The 24629-nt window shown below is 39.9% G+C and overlaps 1 protein-coding gene across 4 annotated transcripts in view; it reads right to left on the reverse strand.

Moving 5' to 3' along the window:
* Positions 1–24629, reverse strand: part of SPTLC2 (serine palmitoyltransferase long chain base subunit 2) — an 83267-nt gene that overhangs the window by 35097 nt on the left and 23541 nt on the right. For all 4 annotated transcript variants that reach the window (XR_010374441.1, XR_010374440.1, XM_064460484.1 and 1 more), the window contains 6 exons: positions 24038–24186; positions 23575–23699; positions 18741–18834; positions 16022–16127; positions 14967–15186; positions 12360–12486 (listed from right to left, as the gene is read on the reverse strand). Coding sequence is in view for 2 of the 4 variants with exons in the window: in XM_064460484.1 (XP_064316554.1) it covers positions 12360–12486; positions 14967–15186; positions 16022–16127; positions 18741–18834; positions 23575–23699; positions 24038–24186 (821 nt within the window). In the remaining 2 variants the exon portion in view is untranslated. The remainder of the gene's footprint in view (positions 1–12359; positions 12487–14966; positions 15187–16021; positions 16128–18740; positions 18835–23574; positions 23700–24037; positions 24187–24629) is intronic.

Consider the following 24629-nt stretch of genomic DNA (forward strand, 5'->3'; position numbering starts at 1 on the left):
TAGCTTAAGCATGAGACCAAAAGTGCCAGCATTGTAAGAACTCCTTCCATCTCCAAAGTTCATTTACAGTGGTAGCAGAAAATCTCTTCTGAAGCTGTCCACCTCAAAAGAGATAACAAATAACAAATAGCATCTAGTCTACTGTTATATATCATTAGCACAAGTTCTGCCATGCTGCTGTTGTAGGCTGGAGTTCACCCTACACTGTATGACAGATGTTCTCTACATATATAGACCATTAGAAATAGTGTAGTAAGCCACATTTCTTTTCCTGGAATACAAAAAAGCTGTAGTGCACACCAACTTTTCTGAGAAAAAGCACAATGCTCAGGTTTAATAGGTTTGATCTAGACAGACAACACTTTAAAGAAAAGGGCACCTTAAACACTCCATAAGACATTACCACTGTAGAAAAAAACCAAACATGTATGGATTGTACAGTCCTCATGGCCACATATTAGACTACCCTCAAATCTGAAGGGAAGTCACTGGACATTTACAACCTGTATTAGAAAAAAAACTCACTATGAAAAATCTTCCCAAAGTCCCCCATACGAGCCTTCAAACCAACCCTTCAGCTAAATACATCAAAACCAAAACTTAAGCAAACTTATGTACACCACCACCACATGGATCTAAGATTGTGCCTGAGCAGCAGTAGCTTCTCCCACCACTCCAATAAATACCATTATAACAGAACTATCAAAACCCCTGGATCCTACACACACACTTCCCAGAACACAATCTAATTCCCCTTTTACCAAGTATCTACAGAGCTTCCATGAAGACACTGTTATGCAAATGCTTCACTTCATGACAAATTGTCAAAAGGATTCATCCTGAAGACCAACACTTTTAGGAGAATATCTTTCCATCTACGTAACACCTTCCAAAGGTTTCCCTTGGTACTAAAATTTCTAAGTCAACTACATACCAAAATCCACAGGCTCAACCAAGGTATTAGGGCCCAATCTCCACAATCAACAGGCTACAAGCTACTACCTTCTTCCTGATGGAGAAAATCCCATAACAAAAAAAAAAAAATGGCCATGTCACCTTCCCATCCTCCAAACTGGGCTACTTTCTCTCAAAACGTGGTGAGGGAAGCAGGTACAAGTGTGAAGTATTATAAAAATTAAAAGGATTAAAACCCAATAAAAATGGGTGCATAGGGGCTATAGCGGGCTATAGCAAAAGATCATGGTTAGGAAGGATGAAAAGTCTGTGTCACTGAACACCCTGTGTTAACAGATCAGCAGTAAAATAACTAGTTTCTAAGTTTGGTTTGGGGTTTTTTTGTTTGTGTTTTGCGTGTTGTTTTTTTTTTAAACTGACAGGTGCAACTTTCACCTATATTTAAATTAATGTATTTTTCATACTAGATGCAGTACTCTGGAAAAACCCCACTCCTTGGTTTGAATTTAAAAATCACTGAAAGTTAACTCCAGATGTTCCAATAACCTCAGGACTGTGAAAACAAATACTATTTCAGTCCAAGTTAGGAAAGGTACAAGTATGATTTTCCATAGGGAATGTGCATACCTAAACTTATAGTACCACTACAGGTGCATTATTTATCATCTTTAACCAGTTTTCCATGCCTGAATTACACAAAACCTGTTACATTTAAAAAGTCATAACTAAGGCAAGGATAACTAATAACGAGTGCTTAAGGATTACGTTGAAGTGAATTCATCACAAAGGCATTCAAAACCAATTTCTAGACTTTAAAAATGCTAGTCTATTTGCAGCTTGGTTTTTTTTGGTGGGTTTTTCCAATTACCCACAGTTATAGTCTGAAATTTGTCTAGAAATGCACTGGAAAATTTATATTTAAGTGGAAGTAAGACTGATTGTGATTTGCAAGATTTGCAGTTTCCTATGTATGTTGATTTACATATGAAAAAGTATTTTTTATCTATCCTTTTCCCCCCCCTCTATCTCCTACCTCTCAGCAGCCGCTGATCTATCTGCTTTCCCTCTTAGACCCACTCCTCACAGTGCCTCTGTTGATGCTGGGACAGAAATCAGTTGTTCATCAACTGACCTTTTCAAGACCTGCAGGACAGGAACTGCAAATGTTGCTTCATCTGAAAGAGCTGGCCACCATTCAAACACATTAACTTTGCTATTCCAGGCACACCTGCGCAAAGCTTCTAGAAGATGATTACAACTTTATACTAGGAAAGACTTACACAGGTAACTGAAGTGGCTCATCTATCTATCCAGTTACAAATTCAACCCAGGAACTAACTGTTCCTTTTGCAAATAATTTCAGTACTTCCCATCTTCCAAACATACCTTTTTTTTTCCCCCCCTCTGTAAGCAGTATGACCACTGCTGATACCAGGGGCATCTCAGGTGCCTCTGTTGAGTTAAGGCTTTGTAATATTTGAGAAAATGAAAAACAAGATGCAGCGACATTACAAAATGAACAAAGTAATTACTCAGACTTTTTATTTTGTGTAACAGTGTAGGAGCAAAGGTGCATAGTAAGCATTCCCTGTACCAAGCAGCCACCAAGGACTGTTTTCTTTACTGAGATTTAACAGCAAGAGACAAACAATCCTGAATGCAGTTTTACTTAAAAAAAAACCTCCTTCATAACAATTCTCTGTGGAAACATCTCTAGCTACACATGCACCAGAGGGGAAGTCTTCATAAACCAGAGAGGATCCAACATATTTTTAGCTGTGCAAGAGCTACCTTTGACAACTCCAGGAACACCTCACAAAATCAAACCTGGAGAAGAAGAACTAAGCTCTGCTGTGTCCAGAAAACAAACAAAGCAAATTTTCCCATTTAAATTTTCAAATACAAGACTAGTCTTCAGGAAAATACTCTTAGTAGAATATAGTTTGTGCAGTTTTATGGAAATGTTATTTTTTATCAACAGTATTAACATTTAGTCTGTCACTATATTTATCCTGCCATTAGGCACATCTCAGGAGCATGTGCTGCAGTTAATAGACTGGACAAGATATTCAAGTATGCAACTTCAGAGCAGTTATTCAGTAACTCTGCTAACTGGTCTTTGAGATACTAGCCTCCTTGTGGATGCCTCGTTAGCTGGTCATAAAAATTAGATATTTTTTTTTTCTTGTTGACTGCATTGTTTTTCAAATTTCACATGAAACCAGTACAGAAACATGAGGTTATACAACATCCAGAGATGTTAATCTATTCTTCTGAAACTCAAAGCAAGTTCAGCCAAATACAGTGATTTGTACGTCACGGAAATCCCAATCAATGAGGTAGCCATAAGAAACAGCACATATTAACTACAGAGGAGTAGCAACAGCCTTCTCCCTCATTCGCTACAGCGGCATCAGCCACTGAAGTGCGGCTCTTAACTATGAAATCAGATGGGAAGTGTGTAAGTGCAAGAAACAGTATTCAGCAAAAGTCAGTTGATTGGTCACACTCCATGTCAAAATCTTAAAAATTTCTCACAGCATTGTTCCTGAATCAGTTAGACCAACACTCAAATTCTAGCACAGAAAGGCTTGATATTCAGTAAAAGATATAGCAGCCAGCTGTAAGTGTCTGCCTTTGGCTATAAATATCCAGTAATCAGTTTAGTCTAAAAAGAGACAAATAGAGCTAGGGCTTCCGTTCTCTTACTTGGATAGTGAGCAAGGCTGAGGGGTGGGATGTGTTTGACTATTCTACTCTCTGGCAAACTTTTTTGGAAGATGACAGCCATAAACACTGGAGTACCAGCTTCTGGCCAGACTGAACAGAAATCAGCTTCATAAAGAAACGATGCCAGGAGCACCATGAAACAGGCTCCACAAGCTTGAGATAATAACGAGATCCTGCACAGAGGTAAGCTTTGACCAGTAACTGATACTGTAAGGTACTACGAGAAGTATTTCATCTTTATGTTAGCATTTACTCTGAAAATCCAGGAAAAAACCACCTGGTGATGGACTACCTTCTACTAACAATCCCTTGGTAGGAAGATCTCTTAAGAGATACAGAGAGTGAACAGAATAGTCCCAAATACCTACTTCTCCTCAGTGGTACTAAATGGACTTCATGGAATGGAGCACAGTAGTTTCCAAAGGTCTTTCTTCCCCCTCAACATGACTTTGATATACCTCCTAATATTGGTAGAGATTTCACCAACCTAACACAGGGAGCAATGGGAGAAACAGAATGCTGCAAGTGTGTATGTGCTCTTTACTAATGTGTCCTAAAATTAAGAATTTCCACTCTGGAGGAGTTGGTTTATTTTTATTTGCTTGCTTTTTTAAATTGGAAGTTAACGTATGAAGTCACTGAGAAAGTAGCACCTGAATCTTTCCCAGAATGCAGTCTTCATACATCTTTTTGTGAAGAGGGCCTGTACGTCTCTAGTTTCTCCTTTGGCATCAAAGATGCTTATAGCTATGGAAGTTCATCTCATGATAAAAGCTGTAGCCTGTAAAATTGCCACCTTATCAGAGCTGCCCACATCTGCCTGCACATCTGTTATGGCTGCCATACTTATCCTTCTCCAGTGTGCTCTCAGATTTACCCTAAAACTCTGCAGTAATTTCAACAGGAAGGGTGTCGAGCTTTCCCATGTTAGAAAGTTGTATTTGGCAAGCAGCTCCTGGTAGCATGCCACCTGGAACTGCAGTGAGGTGGAAGAGTAGGCTTTGTGCCTGAAAAGGCCCAAACCCTGGAGGGCCTTGCCTCTGCTGTGACTTTTATAGACTTGTTTTTCCTGCACAGCTCTATTTTCCAAGGATCCTGGAAAGATCAAAGCAGCGCATATAAAACCCAGAATTGTCTCTGCAGTGCCAGGTCCTGAACAAAAAGTTACTTGTCAGGAATATAGCAACAATCCTAGAAAAGGCAAGCTATTTTCAGTAACGAATGGTGGTATTAAGCATTCTGCTTCCAGCTCTTGATACTGTTAGTTATTCTGTACGAGTACCATATCTTGTTTGCACAGAGTACTTGGTTCTGGAGGTGCTAGGTGCAGGGCAAATGAGTTCTCCACTGCCCATTTAAGGCCCGAGTCTGGCAACACAGTTATACAATACAATATTAACCTGACTAGAAGGAAAGCAAGTTTGAAAGTCTTAAGAAGCATCAGGAGTATTTTACTGGCGTATGCGTGTCTGTGTGTGCGCGAAGTCCCAGTGCCCACAGAAAGTTAAGAAATCTTAGGAGCTGCTAGCCAACATGAACTTGAGAAGCATGCACACTCTGTAATACATTTTTCCCCCCAGACACAACCTTGTAACCACAACTTTTCCACTATGCAACAATTAGGCAGTAACCCGAGCATTAACAGAAGCTTACCCATGGCAGCAAGAAGCTCTACAGGTTGATTTATCCTGTTCCTGACAAGCCAATTTGTCTTGAGCTAAACCCCACTGTTGAAGCTAGACTACAACAGAATATGCACAATCTCATTTAAAGTTATCCTAAATCTCTCTGCTGGCCATATGCTCTCCAAACATGTTAATTGGCACACAGGTTTTTCAGATAGCTTCTTCCTTCAAAGATTAAACCCATACTATTTAAGGAAGTTTATTAGTCTGGGACATTAGCAAACATATGCACAGTAGTAGGACTGAAGTAAACACTGTAGATTGTCAAGATTGTCCACATTTGGGAATTTGTGTTAGATCAATTGCACTGATGTGAAATGGCATGAGTTGACCTGGTGCCAACCACATTTTACATCAGAACCCACTAAAGTACGCAAGGACAGTAGTTCAACTGGTCTGTGAGTCCCGCATAGCCTAATACACCTGCAGACAGTCCACAGAAAGGGCTTCAGTTGCAGACTGTCACTTGTTTCCAAAGAAGCTAGAATCAAAGATGTCCCTGCTCACTGCATGGGGGTTGGACTAGATGACCTTTAAAGGTGCCTTCCAAGCCAAACCATTCTACGACTCGAAATGTTGCCACGTCTGTACACTACAGACAGTATTGTAATACTAGCATTAATTTTTCTATGTAGAAAATTGCTGCTGTTGCCAGTGCTGACCATAGGAAGTGGTGTGCTTATATGGGTCATTCGGGTGTTTTCAGAAAAACTCTGCTCTAGTAAATAATGTATCACACCAGGAACCATGAACTCTATTTCACACTAACCCAAAGACAGAGTGCACATCACCTCATCTGTGATTACTCCTGTTCAAATGCTTTACCTTAACATCCATACTGACTTACAAGCATTTTAATCATACTATTGCTAACAATATATGCTAGTGAGCTGCTACCCAGTGAGCAGCATTTCAGCATTCTGTAGAAATGTGGCATCTCATGTGCTACTGAGGGTAAAAAGTGATCCACATACTTTAAATCAAACGTAACGTAAAAAATGCAGAAAAACGAAATTACTTCAACAAAGCCACATTCCTAGTTGTATTTCTGCTATGACAGATCAGTGTTTAGGCTATGAAGATACAGGATGACAGTCCACACCTGAACAGAAATAACAAGACCAGAATGTTATGAGAACAAAGCAGATGTACAGTTATAAAGGTTTATGAGCTCTTGCACAAACACCACAATGTTGATTAAAGTCCAGAAAAACAGGCACTGAAGAATTCTCACATTCCAATGTGCAACACAAAGGGTACAGCTCTGCTGATGTCTGTAAACACTCTTCAAAGCACCAAAGGCTGAAAGAGTTCTCTTACCCAGCCCAGGTTAAACCAATTTTTCTGGAGGCTTGCCATGCTCTGTGGGAGGGAGATAGGGGTGCTGCAACAAGCTGGATTTAAAAGATCCTCAGCTGGAAGCACAAATACAGAGAGTGATGTTTAAAACTGTTAGTCCCCTGGAGAGAAGCAGGAAACTCTCTTTATGACCCCCAGAGTATTTGTTTTTCCAACAGTTTCCCAGCTCAGCTTGAGATTCTCAAGGGCAGCAACAAAAAAAGTTTTCACTTCGCTCAAATCAGTTTTGACTGTTCCCTGGGTTCCCAAGGTGACAATTTAACACCTCATTAACAAGTGCATTATTGGAAGAAATTCAAATGAACCGATTTTAATGCTAATTGAATGTTTTCAACCTCAGCCTGCACAAGGAGTATTTATCTCCCCTTTTAAACGCAACAGCAGCCACTGCTTCCATTTGTGGATCTACTGCTAACAATGGCAAGGTACAAACCTCTTTTATCAATATACTGTAAGCTACTTAAAATTCAATTCTAAGTGATGTAACATGGGCTACTCCTTCTTTAATGCTTACACTTTATGCTTGCATATACTTCTGGTTTGTCTTTGGAAAGAAAAGGGGAATTTTACAAAGTGTCCAACTTGAAGAAACCTACTGATTAGGCAGCTGATTAAACTACTGAGGTCACATCTTCGCTTGAGGGTCTGATTAACCACCTGGAGGTTAAAATACTTATTTTTGTCTTTTCTCCCCTAGAAGTTCAGCAGACCAGGCTTAGTTTTATTTCCAGCGTGCTTCTCCCTGTGCCTGTTAACAGTATAGCAATCGTCCTGTCTTCTCAACAGCTCTGTTAGGCTCAGTTCTCTGACAACACAGCTGTACACTCTTTCCTTTTCCTTTTGTCTATAATTGGTTTAACTACCTTTTCTAATTTAACTCAAATTTATTGCACACAGCAATGGCAAGACTAGAAATCTTTTTTTTTTTTCCAAGTTTCCTCTGACTAGATACAATCAACTATGCTGCTGGCTCAGAGGAGACAACTACCAATCAAACTACATGCAGCTAACTGACTAGCCTTTAAAGGTTATTCGCTCCTGATAGCCCAGCAGCTGGGACGGCCTATGCAACTGCTACCTCCACTGCTTGCAACATTAGAGCTATGTAGGATAATAATCCTTGTTTCTATACAGTGCTCAAGACAATGTTCATTCAAAATTTAAGTGCCATCTTGGGCAAAGTCTATCCACAACTTATTCTATACATGCTACGTATGCATATGATTGGATGTGGGATATTTGTCTCCTGAAACTGATATAGAAGACATTGACTTGTAATAAACATTGACATGCATAATTACTATTAGTGAGTTAACATCCATGGGAGGAAGTAGTTCACCTCTTTTTACAAGCCATAACACTGCCAGCTTTAGTTCAAACTTAAAACACTCCTGGATTTAAGGCTCACCTTCAGTTTTTAATACACAAGAGAACAAACTAAGATTCATCTCTGAAGGAGGTTAACCAGTTCCTAGGATGGTTTCACCTTGCATGTTTTGATTTGCCCACATCTCAGTTGGGTTTTATGATTTTCTTCCACTTGCCCCTAGCAATGTTATCAGGGCAAAAAACAGGCTGGGTCCTGAACACCAACAGTGCTAACAGAACTCCAGTTGCACAGGATATATCACTGGCTTTTACGTAAAAGGAGAGAGGAGCCGACTGGATTCCCAGTCCTAGTGAGATTGTAATGGTAAAAAAATCCAACTTTCAAGTCAAACTTACCCACTGATGCTGAAAAATTCCCCGACACAGGTTAAATACTTAATACCATAAATCCCAACAATGCCTCATTTACCAGGACAAGCACCAAGCTCTCACTTTCCCTACAGTCAACTTTAATAACCTAAACATCATATGAACAGCAAGAATCCAACGGCTCTACGCTACAAGTTTCCAGAACTCCATTCCATGAATCAATTTGTCATCTTTGTGTATACTATGACCCCAAAACGTCTGCTTATTATGTCTTTTTATTATTATTGTTTTAAAAAGCCCCTTTATCTACAAAACACCCTGAACTTCATTCCTCTCTGTGGCTGAACAGAAAAATCAGCATCCACTGAACTGCTGACAATCATCTGCAACACCTGCTCGTTAACAATTTCAACCATAGTGACTTTGAACTGGAAAACCAGCTCCAAAAAACTGCTTTTGTGGAAAGAAGCCTTACCCATCTCTCCTACTCACCTTGCTCTACCAGATATCAAAGCCAAATGTGTTGATATGCAAGATACCCATATGCATTGTCACTGGAGTTCCCTGAAGATATTCTATGTGCTCAAGATGTTCACCACTCTTGAAGACGACTGTTCTATTGAAGAAATTCTTGAAGTGATCACAAATTAGGTATGTTTTGTTTAAGACTGCATGATAGTCTTCTAGCCAATTACATGCAAGACAAGTAATGCAAAGTAAAGTAGGACAGATATACAGCATTGAGCTAATAACGCAGAGGAGTTTCAGAAGCTGTACTGGAAGCACCACTACCAAGAATCCATAACATGGTTCTGCTGTCGCTTTGACTGTTAGAGTGGTTTTTTTACAGTCTGCATGAAGGAGCAAGTAATATATTCATATATAATTATAATCCCTTAACTGTCTTCGGAGAGATTGAGTCTGACTAGTCATTTACATGCATAAACAGTACAGAGAATTAACAGATAAGTTTGAAAACAAGACACAGGAAACTACTGTCCCAACTCAGGCAGCACATTTGCATGCCATCCATCTTATGTTCTCTATAAGCAGCCATTCAGCTTTTCATAGCATCTGTATTTTGTCTGTGCTGCCTCCCACTAACATCCTATTTAGTCACCAGCAGCTTGCTGGAAGGATCTGAAAGGAGATATTTACTTTTTTTAAGTTATGTAGAGTTTTAGTAACTACAACGCCTTATATTGTAAGTTTAGAGCCTCCAGGTGTTTCATTAGATTTAGAAATAACCTGAAGTAAAGAGGAATTAACTCCTTGCAAAATACACAAAAAACCCCTTTTGTCCTCAAAAACTAATTGCTTCCTATTATTTATTCCTCAGCTACACACCGTCTCAATCTGACATCACAATTTCCACAAAGGTTTGATGTCATGGAGGACAGCAGCTTTTACGAAGAGTGTGTGGTGAACAGAACCAGGCAGACAAAAAAAGCTGCAAAGGCTCTTTTCGAGAAAGCATTCTTGAAGCTGGTAAAAGATTTAGCTGTGGCCCAAAAAATGGGGTTGGGAGCTAGCCATCTACTGTTCCAACTCCAGCTCCAACTCCTGTGCCCTTGTAAAACCATTACCCTATCTCAGTCTTCTTTCAACCCTTAGGTTCAGCTTCACTAATTTAAAAGCAGTTAAATATTTGTAATACAGTCAACTCAGAGGTGCTTACCAGTGACTCCGTTTAACACTATTTCTCTACTTGTCTTCCAGTGAACAACTCCTACCAGCAGCACTCTACTCCACATTTACCCATAGTCAAACCAACTGCAGGCAGAGGTCCTCCAGAACCCCACCCGGAATTCCACAGAATCCAAACAGAAGTTTTTTCAGCCAAAGCCCTTAAACAAGGAAAAAAACTATGTCATGCTATCACTAAGCAGCTGCTCAAGTCACCCAATTGAACTTTTGCCAACTTCATCCACAGAAAATGCCTACAAATTAATATTATCTCTATAGCCTTAGGGCAATTAAAAAATGCACGACTGGGAAACGGCACTGTGCAGAAAATGAACAGAGAAGCACTTTCATGCAGGGATCATCCTACGAGGTGCTTATCCTAACGGAACGCTGACTTAGATGCTTAGGAAGCCAGTAACACTTTCACGAAGCCTGTAGCCAAGAAATCCTTTCTGAGTATGAGTGGACAGGACTTTGGCTATCCAGCTGTTACATCCAGCACTTCCGAAAAGCGCTACAGTTCATACAGAAATTGAATGTACAGAGGCTTTTTTGAAATGACATGGCTTTCAAGCACCAAACCCACTTCTTTTCTCAACAGAAAGAGTGGCTAGGAGTTCTGGTACCCCTTAGCACCAAATTAGCAGAATATAGCCTGATATGCATTTTAAGCAACATGACAATTAAAAAAGCCTTTTGAGTTTGTTTTTTTGTCAAATTGGCTCCTGATCTGGTTCACCTTTCAGCTCTGATGGATATTGCTGGCATAATGGCAGGAGAACAGTCTGGAATGGAAGTTGCTTCCATTCTCCTGGCTTGAACGAATATCACAATGTAGCCTCAGAAAGGAGCAGAAATGCCCGAGTTTGAATACTGCAAACAGAAATCAGTTACATGTTCTTCGCTTCCCACTTCATTAAGCAAAACAGATACTGGAAGAAACCCAAAACAAGCAACGCCTGAGCAGACCACAGACTGTTGGCAAATCACCAGCTAAAGAGCTCAGTCATTTTTAAGAGGACAGCAAGACCCAGCCCTTTTGCACAAGGTTTCACATAGCTTGAAGCTTGATTAATATCTGTTCTTGAGAGCAGCACTGGGAACAACTCTTGGCTAGTAGAGGTATCTCACATGGACCACTTGGAAGCACTCAATGCTAGCACAGATACAGGCCACTGCCCAGCTGTACCTGCCTCAACGATGACTTCTCTATTGAGCAACGACCAACACCAACTGCTGGCACTTAAATCTGATCTCAGAAAATGTAAGCAAACCAAATGAAACCTGTTATAACAGAAAAATCCTTAAGCCATGTTTCCAGCGAGCTTTTTCACTGTCAGGTTAGTAGGTCAGATGACCCGTGTTCAAAAGTAAATACGGTTCTTCAGTGTACACCACCACCTTGTGGCCAGATGCCTGAAACTCCCATAACTGAATATATTCTGCAGTTTGAATTCTAAGAGCCTCTGAACTGAATGCCACTGACAGATCCTCAGCAAACTATGCTGGCATCCAGTGTAAGCTACTCACAACTTTTTAATTACCTGTGAAGAGGGACAAGCATCCTACATGCAAAGTGCTGTACGATTTCAGTTTCGAGGCAGCTTAAGCATCAAAAGTGCAAGCTATTTACTTCATGCTATAACTGAAGGAAGTTGCTACTTACCAGGCAAGTGAGACAAAAATTTGTGTTTTGACTTTGAATGCATTGAGACTACTACAATTTCCCCTTTCTTACTTCCATAATGAAAAAGGAAAACTAAGATAAATATGAATATGCTGAGGTTCTTCTCCTGATGCATTAAGTCTACTGATCTTGAAAACTGCCTGTAGCTCCCCAAAAGGGATTTCAGAAACATTCCCATATTTACTGTAACTGAGGTGCAAACATCAAATTATACTAGAGATGAAAATCAAAAGCATTGCCCCTGCAGTAACCAGCACACAAGACTAAAAAATACATAGCAAAATACTCTGAAAACAATCTAAAGGGTAGGTCAAATAACAAAGGATAGACAATGAAAGGAGGAGACTAGAAAAGCCAGACACAGAACAAAAATCAATACAAGACAATACTGTGTCTTAGACAAGATTAAGATGACTTACCTCTAGCTGGAAATTCCTTATGCTGTTATTAGGCTGATCTGCCAAGTAGGATAGTAAATTGGTTTATTGCTCCAGAAACTCCAAGTCTACGTGTACTAACAGATAATTATGAATGTGTCCACTGAATGAATTATCTGTTTGGCTTCCCCCTTCCACAAGCTTACTGTTAGAAAGACTCACCAACAGCTGTACCATCTTCACCCATAATGCACTTCATGGAGGTGATGATTTGCTCCACAACAGGAGGTGACAGTGATGTTGCATACACGGCACTGTGAGAGTATGTCCTGAGGTAATCAATCAGTTCCTAGCAAAACACAAGAGGCATCAGACATCACCTTCCCAGCACTCAAAGAAATGCTTCATTGTCGTGTCTTAATCATACAATAAAACAGCCCACCACAAGAAACCTCCTCCAGAATGTCCTGGAAGAGAACAGGTATCTCAAGGATTGATTTTACAGTACAAGTAATAAACAGTTGAAAAGCAAACAGCAGGGACATGAAACCCGTAATTATGTCGCAGGGCAAGAATGTGTGTTGATCAAAGACAAATGCCTATGACAGGCTTGTTTAGCTAACACCACCAGTACTAGACTGCAACAAGGTGTTTGCATTACTCAGGCTGTGTGCCGGCTGTGTTTCAAAAGCATTTATTATAACAGTGGGAGTATAAACCAAATTAAATAGCGGGGAGCAGGATCCGTAAGTGCTTATGTATCATGCTCAATACAATTGTTTCCCTACAAAAGTCAACAAATAGGGTAACAGGTCACAAAATATTTTCTCCCATTCATCAGCACAATATAAATAAAGAAGCAGGTGCAATTTAAGAGCATAAGAACCTCAGCCTTCCCCTCCTGCATTTCCCAGTTAAACACACTTGCTACATTTGTTAGAGGGCAAAACCAGGTTATATAGGAACAAAGGACAACACACTGTAGATCCAGGCTGCTTGTTGTTAACTGTAATAAAACAACTCTATAATATCCAGACCACTCCAGCAAAATATTGTAAAGACCAGTACAAGTGTCAGGACAGATTCTGTCTTCTGGTACTATAAAATTAATAATGATAGCCCTGTAGATAGCACAAGCTGGGAACATATTATAGAAATATGTGGAAGTTTTCAATCTTATGCTGCTGTCTGCCTGGAGTCAGTGTTAAGTGAGAGGAAGTTGTAAAGTGACTTTGAAATAAACTAGGTAAGAAGACTTAAGGCCTCTTGCCTCTGAAGCAATCCTTCAAACGGTAGCTAAAACACAGCTGTGAAAGACTCTTAGCTGCTTCACCTGTCCTGGTTTCAGCTGGGATAGAGTTAATTTTCTTCATAGTAGCTAGTATGGGGCTGTGTTTTGGATGTGTGCTGAAAACAGTGGTGATAATGTGGAGGTGTTTTAGCTGTTGCTAAGTAGTGCTTACACTAGTCAAGGACTTTTTCAGCTCCCCATGCTCTGCCAGGGGCACAAGAAGCTGGGAGGGGACACAGCCAGGACAGCTGACCCCAACTGACCAAAGGGATATCCCAGACCATGTGACATCATGCTCAGCATATAAAGCTGGGGCAAGAAGGAGGAAGGGGGGACTTTCGGAGTGATGGTGTTTGGTCTTCCCAAGGAACTGTTATGCTTGATGGAGCCCTGCTTTCCTGGAAATGGCTGAGCACCTGCCTGCGCATGGGAAGTAGTGACTGAATTCCTTGTTTTGCTTTGTTTGTGTGCACAGCTTTTGCTTTCCCTTTTAAACTGTCTTTATTTCAACCCACGAGCTTTCTCACTTTTACCCTTCCAATTCTCTCCTGATCCCACTGTGGTGGGAGTGAGCAAGCGGCTGCGTGGTTGCTGACTGGGGCTAAACCATAACCACCTTATGCCAAGGGAGTTAATCCCACTAGCCTACTACTACCTTTGGAAAAAGATTAATACAGTGCTTTCTTCTGGGGAAGATGTCACAGTAATTTTAATCGAACTGTAGTAAATTCCCAAAGAGGAGGATCTGCAAGTTCCATCTCCATTTGGGTGGAGCCAAGCTCCACTTGGGCTGAAGTAATTGTCAGTGTTAGTATCTAAAAAATTATTGTCCTGGTAGGAAAATGGCAGAATTTTACTCTCAAAGAAAGCTTAGAAGCCTGATCTGAGAGATATATTTGAGGATATGAGGAAGGGGACACATGCAATTGTCTACACCATCCCTCCCAAAAGAAGGTGTTTGGCAAGGGCAGCACTTTCTAGCAGTACTTTCCAACAGAAGAGTCAGTAGCCAAAAAACAAACCCAAAACCCACACCACAAAAAACAAGCAAACAAAAAAAAACCCAAACCAAGCAAAAAAAAAAACCACTAAAACGCACCCAAAGAAGGCAAGAAGTATCTTTTAGAAAGCACACTATTAGAGTTGAATCAATTCTACCAAACTAACCTGGGAAGGGATTTTCCTCCAAACAGGCCAAAAACCTTAAGGTTTTAGCATTTTTCCTGCAAGTCTCATTAAAAGCAACATTTTAAAAATCCCTGCTTCCTGGCTCCTAGCAGTTCCTAAATAGATATTACACCACTACTGTGCATTCTGCAAACTGACATCATCACTGACCATGTGAGAACTATACAATTATGAGGCATTTTACTAGACTAGGCTCTTCTGCATTGCACAGACTTTCACTGTACTAGACAGTATGTAAAATTATGAAACAAACGGACTATAAGGGTACTTGAGAAACAGATCAACTTTAAAATGCTCATGAAGGACTCCACCACCAGCCTGAAACAGCCATGAGATTCCCAGCTTTTTACCTTCTTGCCCCCAATGTATCCTCCAGCAGCTCCAAAGCTTTTTGTGAATGTTCCCATCATAACATCCACATCTTCAGGACTGAGCCCAAAATAGTCCACTACACCCCGGCCACTGGGACCCAGGGCACCTATACTATGAGCCTCATCAAGGTACAGATAAGACTTGTACTTCTTCTTAAGGGCAATCACTTCAGGCAACCGGACTATGGATCCCTCCATACTGTTGAAAAACAGAAATTCAGTGTAAGTTGATATAATGGTTGGGGCCTCCTTACAAAGCCTAAAGTCACTAACCTTTCTTTTCTTCACTCTATCAGTAGTTATGAGCACACAAAATTTGCTAGACACATTGTGTTCTGCAGAGACTTGGACGATAACTCCTTGCACCTGGAGCCCAGATCTCTGGGCCTGTTTAGCATCTCTGAGATGCTGACATATGGACTAAACAACAGGAAGCATCAGGAAGTTAAGGCAAAGGAATGTGTTCAGTGACAATTTTATAAATTAATTCTCATTTTTACTTCCACCCTAATGTCAGTATTCTGATCTGACATCTACTTACCTGTTTTCTTAAGTTTAAAAACTGTCTAGACTCTCATTAGTAGCACTCCAAATGCCCCATGTTGTGCTGAAAGTCACTATGATTTAAATACCTAAACACAGCTAAGCCTACTACATGCCCCTACTCACTCTTGGCAAAAACATTCAATTTTCACAATTCCATTCACACTAGCATCATCTAGTGAGCACAGAAAGAATGGAATGGACAAGCGATTTAAGACCTCAGCTCTGATGTAAATAATCAGTTTAGATTAATTAATATCTACAATCTAATCAGGACGTGGGAAGCACTGTGATAGCAACAGGGCAGCTACAGTACTAGCAACAGGAAATCCAGGATGTGAGACATATATAGCTCAATTTCATTCGCAGATGAGATTAATGAAATAACTATGAAGTGACTATATTGATAGTTGGATTTGGCAAAAGAACCCAAATACTAAGCAGCTAGATCTCATGTGGAGGGTCTTAGGAATATAAAGAATAGTTTGTACCTGTATATTCCTTCCACCAAGATAAGAATTTTTTTCCAGGGCCTCCGTGTACGAGGTTGCCCATGCACAATAGCATCTTTGAGCAGCTTCTCCAGGCTTTGCATATCTGCACCAGAAATTACTGTTAAATGGTACCAAAACAGCTACTAGCTTGAGCTTTAACATGACTAAAGACAGCAATACTCCAGAAATGCACAAATTGCTCCAGTGTGGAGGACAGACCATACATAAGTCTATAAGCATGGGCTTCATCTAGCTGTGGGCCCCACAGATGAAATTAAAGGGAATGGGTGACTGTGTGAACTTCTAGGAAGAATTTCATCATCCCAAGCTAAAAAACACAAGTTAGAGCATTAGGCACAAACAGCAAACAAGGAAGGAAGGAAAAACAAAAAAGGGGAAAAAAAGGGAAGGTATGTCATTGTGCAGAAAAGAGCAAGCAAGTTAGGTTGTAAGCACATCCTTGTGGATAGAAATAACTCAAAAAAGAGCAGGCATGCTCAAGGATCATCAACTAAAGGTAAGTAGAAGACAGACCAAAATGCAGGACCAGAAGCAGAGCAAGCGTACTTTTTTATTACTTTGTTTATAATTGAAGGGACTGGAGGTGTGGAACAGGAAGCTACTAAACCAGAAAATAGAAAAGGAAGAAAAAAGAACCATCAGTGTAGGAAAGAGGACAGTGCTCAGCATACCAGAAACTAGACAGATGAAGTTCTTAGCAGCAATGTATACTGAAGCCTTACTAGCTTTGGCTACGAACACTTGCCATGATCCTAGAAGACCTGACTAATGCAAGCAAATACATATGAAATCAGTCCTGAAAAAAAAAATTTAAAAAACCAAAACAAACCACCAAACCACCACAAAAAAAAACCCCAACCAAGGAAAGGAGTGGAGATGAGAATAAAACCATAAAAGGTAACGTGCTGCGCAAGAGACAATTATAAAGACAAGGGCATGAAAAAGCGCAAACAATCATGAGAAAAGGATTGGTAGACTAGGGCAGTTGTAGCAGTGAAAGGAGCTTGTGAACTAGAACTAGATTAGAAATCATAAAGCAAAATAGGTCAGTTAGATTGTTAAAAGACAGCTAATGTTCAGAAAAGTACAAAGATGAAGTCAGCAGTGGAGTCCCTGCCTCCAACAAATCTCTCAAGGAAAAGACGACTACTTTAGTGCAGTTAGGGAGAACAATGAAATATCAACCTCTGCTCAATTCTCTCAAGAAAGAGGGGAAGACCAGGAACTAGGTCTGACCGTGACAAAAAGGACAAACTGCAGAATGAGGTAGGGAAAAAAAAAGGGAAAACACTGAACAAGGATATTAAGGGGGATTTTTCTTCCCCCCCCCCCCCCCCCCCCATCATTTCGGAATATGAATAAAGCCATTAACATCTCAGGAAAATGACGTTAACTAAGGCAGCACAGAGTATAACAAGAGTAGGGCTGAGACCACATACATAACTATGAATTGAACATCATCTTGGCAGGCCAAGATCATTGCTTGTATTCTGCCTTCTGATTCTAATCTGCCACTCCATTCTCTTTCACAGATCCCCATCAACTATGAGGTTTCTAGAATATCCCCCCAATCTCACCATTGCTAGTTGAGTACCCCATTCCCACAGATCACCTATTCTTCCTCATCACACCAGAGCTTCTAAGTCCTTCTCCTCATACACAGAACAATGTCTGTCTGGAACTGGATGCAATGTTTAGAAGTATGTCTATACAAATGCAGAAGTTGAATGCAAAGCTTTTCTGAGCTTGCCCAGCAATCAAGATTTATGAAGAATTAAGGGAGGAACTGGGACACAAAAGAAGCAATAATCACAGCAAAGGATCCACTATCAAGTAGGACACAGAAATTAAAATAGTTGCAGCCACCCCAGCTTTGTTGTCACCACCACACACTTCAAAGAGCTCAAGAGTCATCATGATCTCGGAGATCGATACTATAAAGAGTATTAGAAGCAGCTGAAGAATGAAGGTAGTGGCTTTACCCATCAAGGACAACCAGGTACCTCTTTCACTGAGAATAAGAGAAAAGGAAACCCTAAGTATTTTTAATCTGAAAGTTATTCTAAATACCTCTTTTGGAGGAAGCTGAAAGTAGCAAAGTGAAAATTCTGTATATTTTGGAACAAATACTTAAAGCATGTAACTTAGTGAAATTAATCTATGCTTCACATCCCAAAAATTCCTTTTGTACTACATTGTACCAATGCATATCTGTCTAGCTTAGCTAGGACATCTGCATTTGTAAGATTTTGTTACTGTAGGATCATGTTGGCATCTGGTCCTAAAATTAAACTTTCTTACCACCCAAATTGTAACCTAGACCACTACAAGATTGCATTACTATGTCACAGGGGCTGTTAGAGTAGTCTAATCTTGCTGAGCTATCCACGTAACAGGAAGCCATGTTAAAACACTGGTGCCCCTCGACTTGCTAAAGGGCAGAATGTTCCTCTTCACATGCAGAAAATGTAAGCCAGAACAGCTTCAGGATAAAAATGTTATTAATTGAGACTGAGCGTATCAAAAAAACCATCCAGTTCAGGATGATTAAATTCTCAGTAGTCTTCTGACCTTTCAGGTAACCAGCAGTTGATTTCCTTGCATGAAATTAGATTTCCAACTATTAGAAGACAGAAGAGATTGCATCTTATCTATAGCATCTGCAGAAAGGCAGAGTCCACCATCTGATACTTACTGTTGTGCTTAAAGATTCGAATAGTTGCTCCTGACAGTCTTGCTCCAAGCACTAGTGATGCATGATTCAGTTCATCGCTCAAAATCAGGCACCCCTGAATTAGAAGGGGAAAGAGGAAGATATTTAAAAGGTTATGTTTCACAGCCAAACGTATTATACCTTTCAGCTCTGAACCCCTTAGAGGTCATTTAAGGGAAAAAAAACCAAAAAAAGTATTTCCAACATAAAAGCAGCCAGTCCAGGCAAGACTTGCTAAGAAACGATCTGCAGCTTTAGTATGGCAAATAAAAAAAATACGCAACCGCTGTTAACTGAAAGAATTACTTAAGCTTCACTTCTCCCAGAAGTCCTGCAGCTGAATGTGCCTGAATATCTCATGTTAATGATTAGCTCTCATTCTCCTATGCAGCCAGGTAAAAGAGAGCAGAGCAGCTTGCTGCAGTTTGCTTAGCAAGTCTACAGTGGTGCTAAGAAACAGGCCAAAGTCCTAGATTAAAGACCTTATCAAAGTTCCACTATTTCTTACATTAGGAAGCAACCACTGACTAAACTGATGTGTGCTCAGTGGTACCAAAGGGACTAATTTTCTTTAATGAATAGATCTATTAAGTACTTTGTAGACAGAGGTAACATACGAGAGACAGGAAGTGGAAAACAAAAATGGCCGAGTGAAATTGAGAAGTTTCCTGAAGCATTAAACATTACATAGAATTTGTTTGCTTTTTTAAAAAAGGGAAGATAGACCCTTGGACAAATATCAAAAGAGGATAGACACCTGTTTTAAGAGTAGCAATGATTACAGGTCAATAGCTGCTATGCTGAACATTCAGTCACAGAGTTACCGCTGTGGACTACAGGAATGCATACTGGGAGATTAGTTTGTAGGAAAGCAATAATATTTCTGAATAACCTTGGCCCACTCCAATTACCATGCAAATCTGCTGCAACTCTAGAATTGACTTTATTAAGTTAAAAATCCAGAAAGCCTGCCAAGATGCTGAAGATCTGGCACTAAACACAAGCTCATTCTATATTTCTCTATTAACAAGTGGCAGAGGGAAGAGTCAAGAACATTTCTGCAATGAGAGTTACTAGAAGGGACTGGGAAAAGCATTGCCTACAGTTACACAAGGAGGTGTCATGGACAATAGGAGTATTTTCTCTGCAATAAAGGAAATTCTGCACTAGACTTGCAAAGTACCTAGAAATATTCTACATCCTGGGGAAGCTCAAGACTGGTTTTCCCCAGAAACTGCACTATATCTCAAGTGTTCTAACTGCTCTTACAAGGATTCATACTGCATATTTCAGATATTTTGGCATTAAAAAAAACCACAGAAATGTCCAACTAGTGTTTGCTCTTTGGAACTACTATACCAGACAAGGAATATGAATGCTATGTCAGAGGGCACTGCTGTTAAACACTACTGTTATCAAAAATTGAATATAATAATCCACTACTAATACAATTCTTTGATGATAAGAAGTCAGAAAAGTAACAGACCAAAAAAGAGGAAGAAGAGATTAATAGTCTAGAAGAAGCTTCTCCATAAAAACAAGTACGAGCTTTTGGTACAGAAAGAAGATTTAACAAATTGATAAGCAGCCACTTTTCACTCCCTGTAACAGAAGAGGACATTCAATTGGACAAAATACTTTAACACTGAAGAGGAAATGGCAGATAACACTAGAGAAGGCAACCGATCAAAGAAGTTGCTGGTATAATACAGCAATCACTGACAATCATACGTAAAACTGAGTGCTGCTACTACGATGATAAGACTTCAGTCGAATTTATCAGCAAACTTACATTTGGGAGAGCATCCCGAAGACTAACATTAAGCGAAGATCACACTACTAGTATCAAGAAAAACATATGCCAGTGACAATCAGACTTATCAATGTGTCCTACAAGGCAGACACGGAAACTGGAGCGAATGCCATATTTTACCACAAAGTGCTGTATACATGAATTGCATCATTTAGCCCTGAGCACTTAATTTCACAAAATAACTGTACACGGAAATTGTTTTCTTAAAAACCAAAAAAAGATCCTTCAAGCACTATTGCTCTAAGCCCATTATCTACCCTCTGTCAGTCCAGAGCTATGATGAAAAGCTCTTTGCTAAAGGCAGTACAGAATGCTGTTATTAGCTAGTTACAGTAAATGCATTAATGACGCTTAGTCCAAAGCAGGCAAGTTTGAGACTCGCTTAGCCTCAAATAGTCTACCAACTTCTGACTATGTAATCCTCAAATGTCACATTATCTGTGGTCTAGACACAGCATATTTGCCAGTGACTGTACTAGAGAGCCAACAACTTGGCTGTCAGTGGGACTCTCCTGCTGAAGACTGCCAGGTGCAGAAAGACCTGTTTTTAGTGGTGCTTCACCAGTGCTAAAACACAATTTCCAGTGTAAACCAACTACACCTGTTTTCAGCATCTGCTTAGTGGAAGCTGCTGTTAACAAGGCATAGTGAAAAAAGACCAACCTGGTAATGTTGATGAAGCTTTTGAACTCCTTTTACTGACCAATGCTGATGATATTATGGGGTAGAGCTGGATCCTAGGATAGTCAAGTCATATTTGTTGCAATTAAAAGAGGATTCAGTAGCAATATAAACCAAGTGCTTAAGGGTCCACAGAGCAGAAACAGAACAGGTGGTCCAGTATTACATACATGTGAGTAAATTTATTGCAGTGGTTTGTGTTTTAAGCTAAGTTGCAATATAGGGGCCCAGATATGATGTAAATAGTGATTAGCTCCAAATCATATCAGTGACTGTCAAAGAAACTCCTTCTGGCCAAATGCAGATGCCATTACTGATTATATTCGCCAAACCTCCAAAAAGTCATGTTCCAAGCACCTTTGCACCTGAAAATGTACGTAGGACATGCAGGGACACAAACAGTAGTTAAAAAAAAAAAAAGAGAGCGCCCAATCAGGCATGGGAGTCTCTGGGATTTACTGAGGACTCTATCAAGGCATTGCCAAACGGGCTGTGCACACGCAGCCAGTTGTGTACTGGGTGGTGCCAGGATTCAGGATTTATGTGAGTTCTTAATTCGAATGAAGAAATCAAAAGTGCAGTGAGAAGCAGCTTCAAGCAGCCAAAAAAAGCATTTAGTGAACATTCTGAACTGCAAAATGGTTCTTTTGACAGGAACTCTTTTCTTCAGAAGATAGCATTTTCTGTTTGGAGTGTTCACCTGAGTATAAGGTCACTTCTAGTGTTACGAGGCAGAAGCTTCTTACGACTTCATTTAAAGTGCACAAAAGCTACGCTCATTACTAATACAGTACAGACTACCATATCGATTTACGAAAAGAGTTGGTTTAGTAAATGGGCAAGTTATGTGCACGAAAACAGGTACATTACATGCCTTGGAATTTACTATTCAGATTCTCTAAATGGTTGTAAAAACTGTTAAAGTTCAAATGTGAAAACTAAGGAACTGAGTAAGGTGTCTCAATGGTATTCTCATAAGGTATGAAAGATACACAGTGGGATCCACATACACAGGAAAAAAAGATTGAGTAACTTTGCAGTAATGGGCAGTTTGTACTGACTTCGACAGAAGTCTACTTAAATGTATCTGACCATGTGTGTTCTAAACCTAAGAGGTCTCACAGAAATGAATCATTTTCTGTTGAAGACAAAAATCAGGGAGATGTGGGAAGACAAAGAGCAGAAAAATGCAAGCAAAAGATATGTCAGTAGTAACATGTTGTTCAAAATCATAGCACTGCAGAGGTATTTGTCTCCAGAAAAACTAGATTTGAAGCACTGAATTGCTCTCTGGCATCGGACTCAAAAATGCCTTTCAGTATGGAAAGCATCCGATATTTAAAACTTAACAGACCAAAAGAACAGCAGCATCATGTAGACAGTGCTGCTTCATTGTTCCAAATAAAACAGCATGCAGGAAGACACTATGGCTGGTCAAGAGGAGATTCACCAGGAGGAAAAGTTACCAGGAAGAACAAAGCAGCAGTTTTATAATCTGTAGATATCACAAGCTGAAGAACTTACAAAGTGATCTCAGGAAGTGGAAAAATAAATATATGGAATAAAGGGAAAATAGTTCACTACACAGCAACTAAGAGTTCCAATAGGCTAGTATTATTAGGTGAATCATTTAAAAAAAAAAAAAGGAAACAGTTCCAGACCTTGCACTTTAAACAGGAGCTAAAAGAACATATATTTTGCATCAGAAGATGCAAACAAAGAGCTCTCTTCCATTTCATCTTCCAATAACTAAAAAGCATCATTTGAGATGCAGGACACTCAGGCTGCACTGTATACTGTTTTATGGGACAGAAGGTAGATATCATCAGTCTTTACATTTGATCATGTTTCTCTCAAATTACTTTTCTGCTTGGATTTTGCTCCTTCAAAGGAAGGATTTGTCAGCTGTTGCTCAAAGATAATAAATTTTGTATGTACCAACATAAAATGCAATTCAGCTTATCAGTGTGTCTCACTGACACAGTCACTTCTTAGTGTCTCAAGAGCATCCAAATACCTTCAGCCAATCAGCCTGTTAATCAGCCACCACTTCATACTTCACTTAGCTTGAGGAAGCAAGCCTTAACATGCTAGGCTCTCTCAGAAAGAGGGCAATTTCTGGCCTGCTACTGGTCCCATGGATGCTGTTTCCCAAAAAGACTTTTGTATAGGTTAGAGATGCCTATTGTGACCTATAGTTTCCATAGAGAGTATCTGCAGGAGTTGCCACTGAAGAAAAACAAAACCAAACAAGTAGCTTTTAGAAAACCCAACCAGAAGAATCTTTGTTAGATGAGCTTTTGCCAGTGACTTAAGCCATACCTTGCCAACTAAAGCAGGAATGTTCATAGAGTTGGTTGCAAACCCCATTCCATATGCCATTGCAGATTCCACACCTAGGAACCTGGCAACTAGCTTTTCCAGCTCCTCATGCTTGTCCAAGTTTCCTGCACATAAAACAAATCAGAAATTCAGAGCGGGGAGAAGCTTTCACTCTTGCTATATTCTGTGAGAAGAATTTCCACCAGCCAGGCTGCTCTTTATTTAAAGGCCCATAAGGGCACACTGAAAAAAAGAACATATATATGAAAATATAGACAAGCCAACTGCTGTGCCATGTAAACTAAACCCAGCAAGTCAATTTTTCTTCATTAAAGTAAGAACTTCTTTATTGACTAGTCTAAAGTTCAAAAGCTGGAACAAGTAATGTTTCAAAGACCTGAGATCAGATTACAGACTTTGAAACATACGTTCAGGGAACGTCCTGTCTTAAGCTCTAACTTACCCATCTCCTGTCGAGTGCTGCACACCCCAGCTCCATACTGGGACAGAACTTTAGCTGCTGCTTCTTGGCAAGTTCCAGCCTTCTGTGCAAATCCAAGGTAGTTGTAGGAACCCATATTAATAATGTCCTTTATCACTCTCCCCGTGTACCTGTGTTTTAAAGACCCCACAAGTTAGGACACCCACAACTAATAAAATTAACTACACCAGAAGATTCTTATTTCAGTTTCCCAGAATATACGCTGAAATGTTAAAAATCAATAGAACCAACCATTAAATTATTTCAGTACTGCCCCTCAAACTGAAACAATCAGTGAAAAAGATGCTTTCCCTATCTTACAGTCTCAAACTAGTTCCCAGAAGAGTTTACATTAAAAGATTAATTTGCTATTGTATCTAAAATTGCTTGAGGCTTCTCAAGCCATTTGTTTCTCTGACATGTCCGCCCTCCGTCCCCGAAACATACAACTTTCTTTTCAGTTACAAAATAAGATCTCTAAATCAATTAACTTGGCAGGATATCCAGCAGGATATCCTCTAACCACAGAAAGGAAACACATCTGGCACTGCAGTGCTAACAATACGTGACAAGG

This window comes from Phalacrocorax carbo, chromosome 9, assembly GCF_963921805.1.
Source record: "Phalacrocorax carbo chromosome 9, bPhaCar2.1, whole genome shotgun sequence".
Taxonomy (NCBI): Eukaryota; Metazoa; Chordata; class Aves; order Suliformes; family Phalacrocoracidae; genus Phalacrocorax; species Phalacrocorax carbo.